The sequence below is a fragment of the Macaca mulatta genome, chromosome 3, assembly GCF_049350105.2.
Source record: "Macaca mulatta isolate MMU2019108-1 chromosome 3, T2T-MMU8v2.0, whole genome shotgun sequence".
Lineage (NCBI taxonomy): Eukaryota > Metazoa > Chordata > Mammalia > Primates > Cercopithecidae > Macaca > Macaca mulatta.
This window is the reverse complement of record NC_133408.1, coordinates 80081939-80099363: the sequence shown is the minus strand read 5'-3', so window position 1 is coordinate 80099363 and position 17425 is coordinate 80081939. Positions and strand designations below refer to the sequence as shown.

General features: G+C 39.4%; 1 protein-coding gene across 1 annotated transcript in view; it reads left to right on the top strand.

Annotated features, from left to right (window-relative positions):
• Positions 1–17425, top strand: part of ABCA13 (ATP binding cassette subfamily A member 13) — a 513939-nt gene that overhangs the window by 301012 nt on the left and 195502 nt on the right. The window contains exons 44-45 of the mRNA XM_077997982.1: positions 10726–10815; positions 15503–15572. Of these exons, the coding sequence (XP_077854108.1) occupies positions 10726–10815; positions 15503–15572 (160 nt within the window). The remainder of the gene's footprint in view (positions 1–10725; positions 10816–15502; positions 15573–17425) is intronic.

Here is a 17425-nt window from a genome sequence, read left to right as displayed (position 1 = left end):
AGTTGGGACGGGGAGACAAATGACTGGTTTACAACTGCACAAGCATACTGGCTAGGCTTTTCATCATGAAAACAACTAAGAGGAGTGTCAGTCCTGCTTTTGTCATATATATATGCTTATTAAAATAACCAACTAATCTCTAAGAGCCTAGTAATATTTGTGTAATTTTTGTAGTGATGTGTAATTTGGAATTAGATTTAAACAAATACAGGTACAAAGTAAAAATCTATGGTAAACTCTTCAGTTTGTTCCCTTCTTGTCACACTCCTCAACTATAAAAGAACTGTCACTATTTTGAGTCTTTTGATTATAAAATATGTTTCTTGAAGAAAATAATACAAAGCACAGGCTAGCCAAAAAATAAAATAAAAAGCAATCACACGTAATTTTACCAGAGATATCTACTGTAAACCTATTGGGATAATCTGCCGCATGATATACATAATACTTGTATCTACATGCATTTGTGTTTTTATCACAATAAGATTACACTATAATACTCTATGTAACTCTTTTGCACTCCATAATATTTTTGTATCTCTTCTTATATATCAGTACAACCACTTTACTCATGAAAACTACAGTACCCTGACTACTGAATGATTCTTTAGTCGTGTGTTGTTGGAGGCACATTAATTTATTTAGACAATCTCTTTTTGGGGTCATATAAAGGTTTATTTATTTGTTTTTATTTTCCTATTATAGGCAATGCTGTATAAGAATCTTTGTTTAGTTAGATTTATGTGACTACTTATTCTTACCATCATACATTTCTGTTAGAATTTTGGAGGGCAAAGGCATCAGTATTTTTATGGTAGATATTGCCAAATTACCCTTATAAATGTGTGCCAATTAACAGTCTTATAAAGTCAGTGATTATTTTCTTCAACAGATATTTATGGTGCACTTACTACATGCTAGGTACTGTTCTAGGTGGTAGTTATATGTGTAATTAGAACAAGCCAAAACCCCTAGTTTAGTGGGAGAAAGGAAGTTCAGTTCTCTAAACTCCAACTAATAGTTTTGATAGTCCAAACCTGATATTTCATTGCTTTATTAGGCAGCTCTTTGATTACTATTGAAGTTGAATATTCAAAGTTTTTTGGTTATTTAAAATTTTACTTTACATGTTGAACATATTAAGCATCATCTATACATGTATTTCCACATCATATTTTGCTTCTAACTGTCTTCTCCTTCACCCCCTCCCCTCTCTCAACTTTACCTCTTGTCTTTTTCTTCTGAGACTGTTGAGAATTTCTCTACATGGTGTTTATTTCACTGATACCATTTTCACTTGACTCCAAATAGCCATTCACTTTCTCTACTGCATTATTAATTTGACGATTATATTTTTCATTTGAAAGCATTTTTCCCACTCTCCCAGTATTCATTTGTTATAGAAGTAATGCACTTCAAAATTATTTTGAGTCTGAGAATTAAGATATTTTAATATTTTTTTCTGTTTCTAAGAGTTACTATTTTAAAGTAAGATATTTGTTTGTTCTCATTTTTGATAATGTTACTTGAATTATGAAACAGAGGCATTCACGTATCTGGAGGTTTATTTTCTCATCCTTACAGAGGAGTCCTGCCTGCACAGGCTATAGTACCTGATCCATCAGTGACTGCAAGTGCCCCACTTCTAATGGTTAATTTCTGTCTAAAGAGAAAGGAACGAGCTTACATTTTCTCAGTTTTTATTTTAGTAGAATGGTAGTTTAGTTAGTTATGAGGAAAAAGTAAAAAGCTACCAGAGAGCATCCACATTGATGGAACATTTTCTTGCTTTTTGCTATTATCAGTAATGTTTGATAGTGCTAGTCAAAAATTAGTGGGGGAGAAGAACAACTATCATCATTTTATCATTTTATGGCCGCTGTAACTGCTCTTGTTAGGAACTCTCCACTGACATTCAGGACTTTTCTTCTGCATACTGGATCCTCTCTGAGTGTGTACCTTGATTTCTCTGAAGACAACCCCTGTTGTTTTGCATTTGTATTAAACTTGCCTCTTTCCACTTTAAGTGTCCTCGTATGAGTGATAAATGATGTGGCCATTCCTTCTTTATTGAATCTGAGCACCATGGTCTAAATCTTGGCACAGGAATGATTCACAAAGGGGCCCAGATTTTCACATCTCATAGTCCTCCTGACTCCCTGTGTACACAGGCCACCCATGGTCACTCAGCACCCATCCTTGCTGCTCCAAATGTGGGACAGCCCCATTTTATAACATCCGTGAGCCGTCTCCTTGGGAAAGCATCTAGGATTGCCATTACACTCCCTCGCTTTCTCCTTAGGGTAACTCCCTGTTGATAGGTGTGTAATTCGGGCCTGCATGTAGCTTTCAAAAATCATGAACGCATTAGCCTTGTGCTGATTTGGAAGGTACATATAAATCTTATTAGTGTTCTGATAATTCTCAATAGAGCCCCATGCTTCTAAAATGTTAGAGTTGAGAAAATGCAATTATATATCTACATTAAATTCGCTAAAAATTTCTTGCAGAATACAAATCTTCATAAAAGCACAAACCAGAAGAAATGCTCCAGAGAGGTTCTCTTCTACCTGAATCCTTCTACAAATGATGGGAACAGATGACACCCCCCGCAGCTTATAGAGGGTTTGAGTTTCTTGGGCCCAAACAAACCTAGGGCTTTGGCAACTCAGTCTCCAGTGGTCTCCAACTCACGTGCTTTGGTGGCCAGGTGGGGAGTGAAGGCATGACATCCACAGGGCTGTAAAGATGCTTGTTTTGTGACCAGACCTCCACAGCACATTGACTTTATAGACTGTGAGGAAGGGGGAGGAGTATGGAGCATATCTGTGCTGGTTTGGGGACTGGTCAGCCATTCATGACTCAGGCTTCTGACTCAGTTTTATTCTGAATCAACTTGTTCTCTGACTGCTGTTTTGAGAGTGCTCCAGAAATTCTCCCTCCCCACTAAGAAGTGTGAGAAAAGGGTGGCAGGGCCTCTGTGCCTGTTCAGGGTGGAGGCGAGCAGAATAGGGCAGCCCCAGAGAAATTAGAGGAGGGTGGTGCAGCTCTGAGAGATACAGTGTGAACACAGCTGCCCCTGCTTGCAGACATCTGAGGCTGGTAAGACCTGATGGACCTGCTCAAAACCTTGAGCAGCTCCACATTGTCCAAGGGATGATATTGGCACATCTTAGCATACCCTACAGGTCCTTCTGGTGCCTCTGCAGCCTCTGCCACTCCCTTTATCTCATTCTCTGAACTTCAGAATGACACAATCATATATGATGTTGCTGCATCTCTCCCTGTTTAAGGAAATGGAAACTACCTTCCTCTTCTCAGTCCTTTGCCACTCCCACTGTATACACTCTAATGTTCCCAGCAAAATAAGAACGCTTCCAAAATCTGGCTCGGATGCCCCCTTCCAGGGATCCCCTGTGGCTGCTCTCTCAACTGAATGTCTGTCATTGTTGCGTGGATGTCACTGTGGCTTAACTTAGTGCTGGAGATTCTTGCCTTGCTTCCTTCAGGGAGACTTCCTGGAGGGTAAGGATCAAGCCTCCTTTATATCTGTACCTTTAGTTCCTGCCAACATGTCTAGAAATGGTTACTTTCATTAAATCCTTCTTAAATTGAAATAATGAAAATGAAATGTACCAAAAATGTCTTCCAGAAATTAACTTGGACAGGCAGCAGACAAACAAATGGAGCATGGAAAGACAGCTCTCTACACATTAAAAATATAGAATATTTAGACTCCATGACCTCATCTTCTGGGATGGGGCTCTTAGTCCTTACCAGAGGAGATGCTCCTAAATACACTGCTAAGTTCACTGCATTAGAAAAACCTGTGAGTCCTCCTTGAACATGGACCTGACCCTGGCCCACTGTCTGCTGAGTTTGTTCCTACCCCCAAACTCTCTCTCTTTCTCATAGTTCTCCAACCAGAAAAAGACTTAGACGGAGCAAGTGTAGGACTCCAAGTCCTGGTTGTTATACCAGTTCTTTAAGAACCCAAGAGGGCCAGTGGATGTATGTAGCCAGTAAGTGCCCACTGTCACCATCCCCTTCTCCTGTTAGCGTGCCAGCAGAAACTGGGTGCCTTTTTTAGTTTTCTAGGGCTGCTATAGCAAAGCACCACAAACTGGGTTACTTAACAGAAATGTATTTTCCCACTCTTCTGGAGGCCAGAAGTCTGAAATCAAAGTGTCAGCAGGACCATGTCCTCTCTGAAGGCTCCAGGGGGGAATCATTCCTTGCCTCTCTAGCTTCTGTGGCTGCCAGCGATCCCTGGCATGCCTTGACTTGTGGCAGCATCACTCCAGTCTCAGCGTCCCATCTTCACGTGGCCTTCCTCCTGCCTGTCTCTGTGTCCACGTTTCCCTCTTAGAAGGACACCTGTCATATTGGATTTGGTACCCACTCTAATTCTGTATGAACTCACCTAATTATATCTGGATAAACTCATTCCAAATAAGGTCACATTCCGAGGTTCTGAGTGGGCATGACATTTGGAGGGAAATCATTCAACCCACAGCATTTCCTCCAACGTCTTCCTTAACAAATACCACTAAACTTGACCAATCTCTTGGCCACTTGCCTACAGTAGAATCTCTTGGTGTTCTGTAAAACTCACGCTTTTCTGTTATATGTAGAAGGATAACAGAAATTAAATTAATTGAAGACTGACAGTGATTGTTGGTGTATATTCATTGGTGTTCTGTCATCTCAAAATCATCCACCAGGTTTTGCAAAATGGTCACTGGGATGTGACAAATGTATCCTTGATGAACCAGTGATGTTAACATTCATAGAGAACATCTTCAATTATTTACATTCTTCTCCCCATATATGTACAACTTCCTTTTATGTATGTGGCATCTTTATCACGTGAGATGATAGCGACTGCTTCACTTTGTTTCAGTAATTCAGTGAGAGGATGAATGGAAAGCAATTGGACAATTGTTTGGAAGAAATACAATGAAAGTTATTTTTCTTCTTATTCTTAGTAAATACTAGGATGGACCTAATATATCATCTGTGCTTCTGAGTGGGATGGAGAGGATGTAGTACACTCACCAGTAGGCTCTTGGAAGCCGTTTTTTCTGGCAGAATAACATACAAAGTGCTGGTTGCCTCTCTGATCTCATTTCCTGGTTGCCCTCCCCTCGTCTGCAAGGTCTGCCTTCATACCAGGCTTCATCCAGGTCATGGAACATCAAAACTCTGGACTGACTTTGCATGTCCGGTTGGACACCCCAAGAACATTCTTCCTCTCAGTCATGGCACAGAAGCTGCCTTCTCAATGTAACTCACCCATGGTCCCTTTACAGTCCAGTATGAAAAAATAGATGGTAAACAAAATAGCTGAAACTAGTTGCTTGACTTAATTATGTATACATTATATGGGGACAAAGTCCAGCACTGAGTAGGCATTTTTTAAAATGTTTACCCATGACTGAATGTATATCCTTCATGCTCTACCCAACCATGCATTTAGGATGTACTTCAGGGCCCCTCACCCTGGGTGAACTATTCTTCAGCTCGACCCACCTGAGATTCAGTAATTTGTGAATTGCTGGTAGTCATACCTCTTAGTGGGATGAAATTTAAAAAAAAAAAAAGAGAGAGAGAGAGAATCCCTGATGACGACATTATCATTGTGAAGAGAGTGAACTCACAGATGTTGGGTGAACTCCTTGGTTGGCACAAACAGACCCAGAATCCATTTCAGGCCTCCTGGTTCTAATTCTCGTTCCACAAACACTTACAAGGCCATGAGTTCTACCCTCAGAAAGTTTACAGTCAAGCAGAGAAATGATCCATACAAACAGATGGGCAAGTGTTATAGGTAGATACTTGGTGCAGGGGTTGTGCGTAAGCCACATGAGGAGATCTGCTTAGGGGTGTCAAAGAAGGTTTTTTAAGGCTATGCCCCCTAAATTGCTTCTTCTGAGATAAACAGGTGTTTTCCAGACATGGACGAGAGAAAGTTTCTTCTCTTGTACTCTCTCTAAAGGAAGAAGTGTGAGTAAATGTGAAAAGTAATGAAAGAAGTCTAGCAGAAGCCTTGATGGTTTCTGGCAGGTACTATAAGGCATTCTAAGGAGAACTCACTTTATTTTGCAAACACAGTGCAGGGAGGCATTCAGGAGTTCTAAAATCCGGGGAGTGATATGAGGGGGATTATTTTTGTAGCTTCCAGGTATGAAGTCTGATTTCAGCAGTCTATCTGAGTCTCTTCCGCTCATAGGTAACTTTTTCTGTCTGGAATTGTGTAAGATTTCTTCTTTATCCTTGGAGTAAAGGATTTTTCCCCCTACTGTTTCCTCATCAAAACTGCGGATTTAAGTCTTTTTTCAGTTCAAGGTAGTTTTTTTTCTTTTTTGGTAATTTTTTTAGGGGGGTGGGTACGGGATGTCACTCTGTTGACCAGGGTGGAATGCAGTGGTGTGATCTTGGCTCGCTACAACCTCCACCTCCTGGGTTCCAGTGATTCTCCTGCTTCAACCTCCCGAGTAGTTGGGATTACAAGCGTGTGCCGCCACACCTGGCTCATTTTTGTATTTTTAGTAGAGACGAGATTTCACCATGTTGGCCAGGCTGGTCTTGAACTCCTGACCTTAGGTTTTCTGCCCACTTTGGCCTCCCAAAGTGCTGGGATTACAGGCATGAGACACCGCATCCTGCCAGTTCAGGGTAATTTTCTTCTATTATTAATCTAATTTCTTCACACCTATTTTTCCTTTACCTCCTTTTAGAATTCCTATCACATCTCATGTTAGGGTCTTCCAAATCCATCTTTTAATTCTTTATCTTTCCTTGAGGATTTCTTTTTCCTTTTTGTCCTCCTTTTGTGTGGATATTTCTTATACATCACTGTTTGTATCTATACAGTGGCTATCATCTTACTCAATTTCTACCTCTAATATTACCTTCAGGAAGCCATTCTTCTTGGTTTGAGAAAGTCCTGTGTAGGCATGTGCTTCTCTGGTTTTTCTGTTTTGTTTTTAACTTTAAAGTGTGTATTCCTGCAGCACCTTTATTTTTCATAAGTATTGGCACTCTTTGGGTTTTTCTCTGGTTGCTGGGACCCCAGGACATGTGTTTGTTATTGCTGTTTTGACAGATCAGATAAGGATGTTGCCTATCAACTGGATGAAATTCCAAGTCAAAGCACATTCTGCCTCCGTAGAGCAGCAGCTGGGCTTCCAGCAATGTCTGTTTTGTTCAGGGAAGTGGGGACCTTTGCTTCCTATACTCTGTCTCATTTAGGAATAGAAGGCATCAGCTCCTTTAATTAAGCTTTTTCTTGACTACTGAGGTTCAGCGAGAGAGGGGAGGCTGAGGTCTCTGGAGATTTGTAGGTCTCTGAGGGGCACACTTCCCAGAATGGGTCCTTTCTGGTCCTTTCCCCTGGATGCTCTGCTCCTGTTCTTCACATTGCATTCATATGTGGCCTGGCCTGTGGGGATGATGGCCCTGAATTTGCTTGGCCAGCAGTAAATCCCACAGAGCCCAAGACCTCACCTGGAACCAGAAATTTATCAACACCAAAAGCTGGTTAGATCAGGAGGGGTTGAAAGACTGGAGGTGAGAGTGTAGGGAAGAAAGGAAAGAAGGAAGGAAGGAAAGAAGGAAGGAAGGAAGGGGAGAGAGCAGGCTGCTGTCTTCCCAGATGCCCCAGTGTTTCTCAAGGTTGGTGTGATCCTCATCTAAATCAGAAGTGCTGTGGGGACTTGTTAACCAGGAAGGCCCATTTGGAGTGTGCATTTGTTCAGCCAAGCTCCTTGGGTCACTCTGGTGCACATTAAATTTTAAGAGATGATTATTAGAGAGAGTGATTCCGTTTATGAACTTCCTTGAGAATCAGGTAGTAATTTTCAATTTCTAGAGTCTAGTAAGGACAGATGTCAAGTGTTTCTAACATAGGGATGTACTTTAAAATATAGCCGGGAGTTTGAAGGCAACAAAAGAGGGATAGTTTAGGAAAAAGCATTTGAATTTTGTGGTGACAAGGATACTTTAAAAAGAAGCTTGTATTTCCTACTTTGTTAGAAACCTGAAGGCTATTTATACAGAGGTCACACTGCCTACTTATGAGACATAACTTTGTTGTAAATTTCAGCATGTTCCACCATTGTGTGTTTCTGGCCATAGCTGTAGGAAATTATATTAGGACAGTTGTAAACCATACGAATATTTAAAAATCTTTATGAAATTTTATGCAGTGGGGGAGATAGTGTTTTTCTCTAAATATTTATTTCTGGATTTGGATGCCACAGAAGTGTTTGCATTTTAAGTTTCTCTGGAAACAAAGTCCTCCTCAGCAGAAATATAATACTAATTTGATGTAATGCATTGCAATATCTTTTCAATTAAATTTCGTTTTTGTTTGAATGGTAAGAGTTCAGAAAGGGCCAGATTTAGGGAAGTAAAATAATTGGATAGAGATTAAGGATGAGGTCAATGAATTCAATGCATTTTTAACATATCACAACTTGTTCAACACATCATTTATGAGACCCTACTGAGTTCTAACACCTATCCTAAGCCTTGTGCCTTTTCCTCAAGGATTGCTTCATTCCGGTAATGAGAACAAGGGTAAGCCTCCAGTTCAACTCCAGTGAAGATGTGTACTAAGGCCACCAGGCAGGACAAATAGAGCAGAAGAGGCAGGGAGGACTTGTCGTGGAATCGGTGTTCCAACCAAGGTTTCCAGGTCAGGCTGGAGATGGCTTCCAATCAAGTGTCCAGGATGTTGGAGATAATGACTCAGAGGGATCAGCACCCTCAAAAGCAGATCTGCCCAATCAAACAGTGGTTCTCCTGGGCTGGGCTGCGCTGGCTAGGCTGGGCTGGGTGCCCTGTTCAGGAAGAAATGTTGAGCAACAGGCCCTAGGATTGTGGAGGGATTCAAATACTATTTCAAGACGCATAGGTAACAAGAAGCCATTGATAAATTTTGAGCAAAGAAAATATCAGATTGGTATGTTACAGAGCTCACTAAAGGAATTAAAGAAATTGGGAGTCTGTAATGTTCCATTCTATGTGTAGGGTCACACTGAACAGTAGCCTAATGAGAAGTTGCTTCTCATTCTGAGCTTATGTTTGTTCTTCAGGATGTGGTTGGAAACTCCTACATTTCCACCTCAGACCTTTCTACATTTTAATGCTAATAGCAATTCAGAAAGATATTTTGGGCTCATTTATTTATTGTCTGTGAACAAAAAATTAATTAGAGAAATCAGTGGTTGCAGATTACTCTGTGGTTGCTTACATTTCTTTTTTCTTTTTTGGAATTTTCAGTTACAAAACTTTTTATTGCTCACAATAATTGTACATATTTATGGGGTACATGTGATATTTTGATACATGCATATGATGTATAATAACCACAGCAGGGTATTAACCAAAGCAGGGTATTAACCAAAGCAAGGTATTTAGGGTATCTATCACCTCAAATATTTATAATTTTTTACTTTGGGAACATTTCAAATCTTCCAGCTGTTTTGAAAATAGGATAAATTGTTGTTAACTACAGTCACCCTACTGTGCTACTGAACACTAGTACCTATTTTTTTATAACTGTATGTTTGTACCTATTAACCAATCTCTCTTGCTCCCCTATTCTTCCCAGCCTCTGGTGCTTGCATTTCTTCAATGTAGCTAGTATTTTAAGTTATTTAAAAGGAATCATTTATGTATATTTGTTAATTTATAAAGAATTCTTTCCAAAAAGAATTAAGGTCACTAGGTATATCTATATAATCTATAATGCTGCTTATACATCATTTTTTAAATTTTTGAGACAAGTGTTTGCAAAGATTCTTACTCAAAAAGTATTTTATAAATAACACAATGTAAATTCTGAAAAGTAATGAATCTGTACTCTTTTCTAAATACCAATTTAGAATTTTAATTAATTAAATGAGCTCATTCTCTTTCAGTCCAATTTAGAAAATCTTAAAATGTCTTTTTCTCTACATTTTCTCAAGATTGTCTTATTATTGAGGTGTGAAATTTAATATAGGGTTTGTTTCTACAGCTCCCCACAGTGACATGAATAGTCTTATTGCTGATGGTGTCTTCAGTAAGGAAATTCAGTATTGGTGGTTTTGGCTTTCAGTAATGCTGCTTGAACTACAAATAGACTTCTGAGATGTGTGCCAGTGAAATTTAATGTGTACTTAAAGCACACATAGGATTCTGTGTTGAGGACCTCTTGTTAAGAAAATGTAGCTCAATATAGCTCACATATAGAAACCAAACGCCATTTCTTACTTTAGAAATTGTTTTATTTCAGGACTATGTAACAGAACAAATATTCAGACCCAACTGGAGCTCCAACTTTAAGAGCATAGTTTTGCAGATTTTAATATATTAACACAATGTGATATGATATAGCCTTTAAAATGTGTTTTTAAAAACCATGCAAATATGTGAAAAATGGTTGTGTTATAACATTAAGTGAAAATATTAAGGAAAATAATGTACTGTGAATGCAAGTCTATAAATATGCATATCTCATAGCAAAACTATACTTTTAATAAATTTTCCAATTTTATTGCTTGTTTGGCATTACCATAAAAACAGTGGAAAATTAGCTTTATCTCACTTACTGGGAATCATTAGATGGATCAGCCTGACTAGGGCACAATGTGAGGTCAGCAGCTGGTTCTCCGTTCTCTATTGGGAGCCACTAATAATCCCACGTTGTTTCCTTTGTCTCACAATGAACAGCAGCAGTGGGGGCGACGACTTGGACCTCACCCGTGTTCTTCTGCGAAAGTTTAGAGATCAAGATCTGCCCTGTGCAGATGTAAACCCAGACCAGTAAGTATCAGGTGCTCTCTGCAAAAGTGAACACTCCCAACTGGTAACACTGTAGCCTGGGAGGATCGTTTTTCTCCATGATTGGTTATTTCATGCCACAAGTTTACATTATAAAAAATAAAAATTAGCCAAATGAGTAGGTTATTACTGAACGGGCCTAATGGGTATCACCACATAAAATGATCCAAAATAAGCTACATAATTACCCCTTTTCTCCTTTGTACATGCGTGCTTTATGTTATTGCAAAATAAATTATTAATTAATAGCATTCAATTTGTTTAATAAATCCCAAAGCTGAAAAGAATGAAGTAACAATTAAGTCTGAATTATGTATTAGCTGTTATTTACTTTTAGAGAATACTTGTACATATAAAAAGTTAATTATAGTTTTTTTTAACTTAAAAGATTTAAAGGTCAGTACTGTACATCAGTCTGGGGTGAATTACTTTGAAAATTATCTTTTTAGTATTTAATCATGGTTATTGTGACGACCTTTCTATGAAACCTGGATAGGGGAGGCCTTTCTGTATAAACACTTATTTCCCTCTTACTTTGCTCAATTATTATATATTGAAGATCTACTACAAGTAAAGTGCTGCTCTAGGAACTAAGATTAATACGGAATATGGCCCTGGTCTCAAGGAATTTACAGTTCTGGGTAGAGCAAATGAGGCAAGTGATAAAAGCCATAATGATTTATTAAGTGCCAGAAGTGTATGTTTTTAAGTAGTAAATATAAAAATCTAACAATAATACAACATTGGCAATATGTTTTCTAATTTGTGATGACATATTTTGCCCATTAGTCATATTGATAATTAGTGTAAGACTGAAAAACTATTAATGTTCTCAGTAAGAAAGAATTAATAGATAATTAATTATGTTGCTTCACTCTAGTCTTTGCAAAACAAAGTAATTTATTTAACTAAGGCTTCAGTGGTAATGTTTTTATTTTTCTCCTCTCTGATGGAATACACAGGGTGTAAAATACATCTACCTTTGAAAAGTTGAAATGTAACATAGGGCCCCATTAGGTCCAGCCCTGGCCCAACCTGGGATCAAAGAAGAACCAGTCAGAAAAAGAAAAACATTCTTTTATCTAGTCCTTCTCCTTCAAGGGGAAAAAACAAAAGGTGGAATCAATAATTAAAGGACAGCAGAACATATTGGACATTTTGTTTGGACACATATTTTACTTCCAGTTCCTTTTACATGGATTGCAATACAGTCCCAATCTCTCCTCCTCCCCTCTCTCTGTTCCGCGAGCTCCTGCCCTCCAGCCCAGCCTGCAGATCAGCCTCATTACTTTTCTCCTCTGTCTGTTCTTCTTCTACCTTCCTGGATTTATGTTTTTGTGTTTTCCCTTTTCTTTGTGAAATCTACCTAATCTATCCTTAACTCATTTCTATGTTTAATCATTTCTATTTATTTTTATGGTCAGCATAACAAAAGGCTAGGGGAGCGAGGTACATGAAAAGATGCTGTGAGCACTTATATTAATAATAATTTATGTCCATGTTATACAAATAGGGCTTGATTCACTAGGACCCCAAATCAAAGCAAAAAGTTTTACTTAAAACCTGTAGATTTCCTTCTGTAAGTGTAAAATATTGTTGAATTTGATATCTACATTTTACCTCCTTGGAAGACTTGGGCAATCACTTGACAATTAACTAGAGGAAACATTTAAAAATAATAGATTAGATTCTACTGATAGGTTGTTTTTCTGATGAGATACTCAACTCTGAGTGTCGACTCAAGGGTGCTATGTTGAACTTCTGATTTGTTCCTCCCTCTCATACGAAGACAATGAAGAGCTCTACAAAAATCCACTGTCGTGTAAATCTGATCTAAAATATGAGTTTTCTCACAGTAGTAAGTGATGCATAACTTAAAATTTAAAATGTGTTAAAGTTGTCAACTTTTAGAAGCTGATGGGTAGATATACATATTTAGCTTCATTTTACAAGGCTTACATCTGGTGGCACTTCAATGTCGAATTCTCCTACTATTTCTAACACAAAATGGTCACTTTCCTCACCCATTCTTGTTAATGCTTTAATATAGAACAAAAGTGATAGCAAATCTCATATTTCTATCAAACTTAAAAAGCCAAGTGGGGAGATGGGTAAGGTTTATTTTTGTAATTAAAAAGAAAGTTATTAGATTGCAGTGATATAATAGATCATCTCGGTACTCAGGAAAATCTAGAGGGCTCATTATTAGCCAAAAGGTGGGATCTTCAGAATCTGTCATGGCTGGTGACAGACTCCCTCTGAGGGGCCTGTAAAGATGAAAGTTGAGGCCACAGATCAGCAGTGTGTGCATACCAGGGATCATGACAGAGGGGTAATATGGGACCAGTCTGCCTCAATCCAAATCTCAGCTCCACTCTTATTGGCTGTGTGACCCATGCAACTTGCTGAACCTCTCTCTGCCTTCCTTCATTTGCCTCAGTGTGCTGTCAGTTCTGTAGAAAAAACAGTCACCTCAACAGCAGGGTAGCTCTTGTGGAGAGCTTTTGTTCTTTTAAGGTAAGTTCCTGCCTCAGAAAGCGACTCTCAAGACAGTAGGTCCTTAGAGCTTCTGCCTCTCTCTTCAAGATTTAAAATGCACCTTAGCACTTTGGGGAGGCTGAGGTGGGCAGATCACGAGGTCAGGAATTCGAGACCAGCCTGGCCAACATGGTGAAACCCCGTCTCTACTAAAGATACAAAAAATTACCTGGGTACGGTGGTGCACACCCATAATCCCAGCTATCCGGGAGGCTGAGGCAGGAGAATCTCTTGAGCCTAGGAGGCGGAGGTAGCAGTGAGCCGAGACTGTGCTCTGTTGCATTCCAGCCTGGGTGACAGGGTGAGACTCCATCTAAAAAAAAAAGAAAAAAAAAAAGAAAAAAAAATGCATCTTAGGTGATTGAAAACTCCAGGCATCCCTGTAGTAGAGAGAGCTATTTCACGCAGTGTGTCCAAACCTGAAGGACCAAATGACTGGGCTCCAGCAGCCTCTCTGCAGCTGTGTCCTGTAGGCCACTTTAGGGAAATGCTTTGCTAAGTCAAAGTTTATTTTTAGATTCCTAAACTTTAACAGAAAGATTATGTAGAAACATCTGATTTCTCATAGATCATCCCCTCTGTCTCTCCCTTTAATGGACATTCACACAGCTTCTTAGTGAATCTGTTGGAACACAAACGTTGTTGGAGGCTGAGAAGTGCTCAAAAAACTACCTGTCATGGGCCATTATGTACCTGTCATGGACACATAGTTTTACTCTATAAAAGGGAGCTAGGAGAAGAATAAGGGAGGATTTGGAAGAGAAAAAGAGGACTGAAATTTTGAAGTCATATATTAAATTATAAACACTTGTTAACCATCATCTAAGGCATCTGAGAAAGAAAGGCCTGCTGAGTTTCAGAAGTATAAATGGAATTATTTTTTTATAGTACATATCAGATACAGTACTTTGATTAAATACGTAACTCCCTTAGGTATTATTTCCATGTAAACTCTTAGGTTTCAAACTGGAGTCCCTATAAGCTAGTCAGCCAAAAAAGTAGTGTGGAGAAATCTTTATATTATTTTTGTTGTTTCAAAAATTACATATACATTGCACTTTGCTAACCTGGTTAATAGAAATGACAAATTTCTTTTCACTGGGCCGGGCTTTCTTTAATTGGTGTTATCGTACTGGCTTTCTCATTGGAGCAGCACACATTTTGCATAGAGCTGGGATCTTGACAGCTGCTTCACCTCTCTGGACCCCACCTCTTCTTCTGAAAAGCAGGGCTAGTAAGGATGGTGGTAAAAATATCTTTTCCAATTTTTGAGTAATTAAGAGTGATTATCAGGAGATCGAGACCATCCTGGCTAACCTGGTGAAACCCCGTCTCTACTAAAAAATACAGAAAAAACTAGCCGGGCGAGGTGGTGGGCGCCTGTAGTCCCAGCTACTCGGGAGGCTGAGGCAGGAGAACGGCGCAAACCCGTGAGGCGGAGCTTGCAGTGAGCTGAGATCCCGCCACTGCACTCCAGCCTGGGCGACAGAGCCAGACTCTGTCTCAAACAAACAAACAAAAAAATTTTGATTTACAAATGCTAGAACAAATATTTTAAAGTATAGGACTCATAAGGAAATAGAAACAATAGGGAAACTGTGACATCCAAATGTGTTTTTGAACCACTGCTACAAAAGATTTTCATAACTGTTTCTGTTGCACCATATTTCTGCAACAGAAAGTTTAATCAGAAAGGTTTAAAGTGGAAATTTAAAAATTGTTTTTCCTTAAGTGATGATTAAATTACTGTGTTATGCCACAAAAAGGAATTAGCGTCTTGCTGTTTATTAATTGCTACTTGGTACCTGGTTATGAGACTGGAAGCCTAGCCTCAAGTTCCACCAGGAGCCCCAGCCCCGCGGTGAAAGTCCTAGGGAGCCCTGTGATACACTCAGTACAGTGAGAAAAGTGAGCCCCATGTAATATAATGGAAATTCCGGCGTTGTAATAAAACATTGTCATCAGATTAACAGCTCAAGCTGTGAAAACAAATGTAAGAGCTCTGCCTTCTTGGCAGTAAGAGATGATTATCTTGTGAACTCTGTTCTAGTCTGATGGAACTCTCCTTTACAGAAATACAATGGCTTTGTAAATCTAAAAGATCATTCTAATTCTCTCCTTTGTTTTTTAGGATGAATTCTTCATGCTGGCACACACATCCCTTTTCTCACCCAGAATTCCAGGATTCATGTGGCTGCCTGGTAGGTCTCTGCAGCATTTTTGATCCTTTTAAGTCTAAAATTCAAGTTAAAAAAAGTGAGTTTACTCCATCTATCAAAATGTTCATATTTGTACCTACGTCTCTATGACTTTTTGGTTTCCTGGATTAGCTGTTTCTGGGGAAAGTTTCATCACATAAAGTGAATATTTATAGAACACAGATGCCGTAGAGATCGACAGTGGCCCCTCTCCTTCATTGCCTGCTGCCTTTGGTCATTAACATTCCCCTGGCATTCATTAAGAAAATGAATATTCTTCAAGTAATAATAAAGAAGCTAGAATTGCCCTATGGAAGGAAATTTTTCTAAATTTCAAGGCAGCATGACCTTAAGGCTCTTGCCGTACTTTTATTTGGGCTAGATATTAACAGCTAGGATGCCCCTTAGCTCTCTGATTGTGGTTGATTCATACAAAAGCATGTGGAGGTAGGTGTGCCACTATTAAGGTGAGAGGCATCACTGTCTAATCTGTGAAGGAGAATAAATTGAAATTTATTTGGAAAACTGATTGGAACTCATCTCAAAGAAAATCTCAGACTCTAATTAATAAAAGGCATAGACCTGCTAGCCACAATCAATAAGCAAGTATGATGGCAGGTCTAATTTATAGGAAAAAGGGAAAAGAAAAAATACATTGAAGTTAACTGAGCATCTATAATGGAAATGGCCACTTGGAGAACATGTTTACAGGGCTTTCCTATTTAGTGGCTCATGAGATGCAGTTCTCCTTAATAGCTGTCAACCTAAGGGAAGAAACTGAGACAAATTAATATAGGTAGAGAGTTTATTTGAGTCAAAGTTGAGGACAGCTATGTGGGACACACTTCCAAGTTATCTTTGGAAGTGCTCCCGAGAACAAAAAGGAAGCTCAAGTGAAATGGCCTTATTGTCTAGGGTGTCAACTGAAGTTCTTTGTCTCATGGCCAAGGAAATCAAGGATATGGACACACCAGGAGTGAGCTTAGAGCAGAAATGTAGTAAGTGAAAGGAAGAGAAAAAACTCTCTGCTGCAGAGAGGGATCTCAAAAAAAGGTTGTCATTTTACAGTGAAGTGCAAGGGTTTTAATAAGAAAGCCAGTTGGTAAGGGTGCTCCATTTATATAGGGCTCAAAAAACTGGTTAGAACTAGGTGTTTCATTTCCATAAGATGCGAATCCCCGGCAGTCCCTACCCTATCTGTTTAGTGCACATGCAGATCCTTAACCTAAGTTACTCCATATTGCTTATCTCCTCCTACTGTGCATGAATCAGGGGCAGAACCCTTTTCATTAATCCATTTTCGTGCTGCTGATAAAGGCATACCCGAGACTGGGCAATTAACAAAAGAAAGAGGTTTACTGAACTTACAGCTCTACATGGCTAATGAGGCCTCACAATCACGGTGGAAGGTGAAAGGCACTTCTTACATGGTAGCAGCAAGAGAGAGAATGAGAGCCAAGGGAAATGGGTTTCCCCTTATCAAACCATCAGATCTCATGGGACTCATTCCCTACCATGGGAACAGTAAGGGGGAAACCACCCCATTTTCAGTTATCTCCCATTGGGGTCCCTCCCACAACATGTGGGAGTACAAATCAAGATGAGATTTGGGTGGGGACACAGAGCCAAACAATATTACCCTTCAAGGTAGATGTGCCTGGCCGAGGGTAGCTCTTCTTTTCTATAGTGTTGCAGCCATGTTCCAAGCAAGCCCCCTCTGCAAGCTTCCTTACGTGAGTATGTCCAAAAAGGAAAGGAATGTGCTCACTGGGGCCCACTGTATGTCAGTGAAACTTGCTGACTACACGGGAGGCCCCTTTCTGTGTGGGAATTCATCTCCGTATCTATGCTTGCAG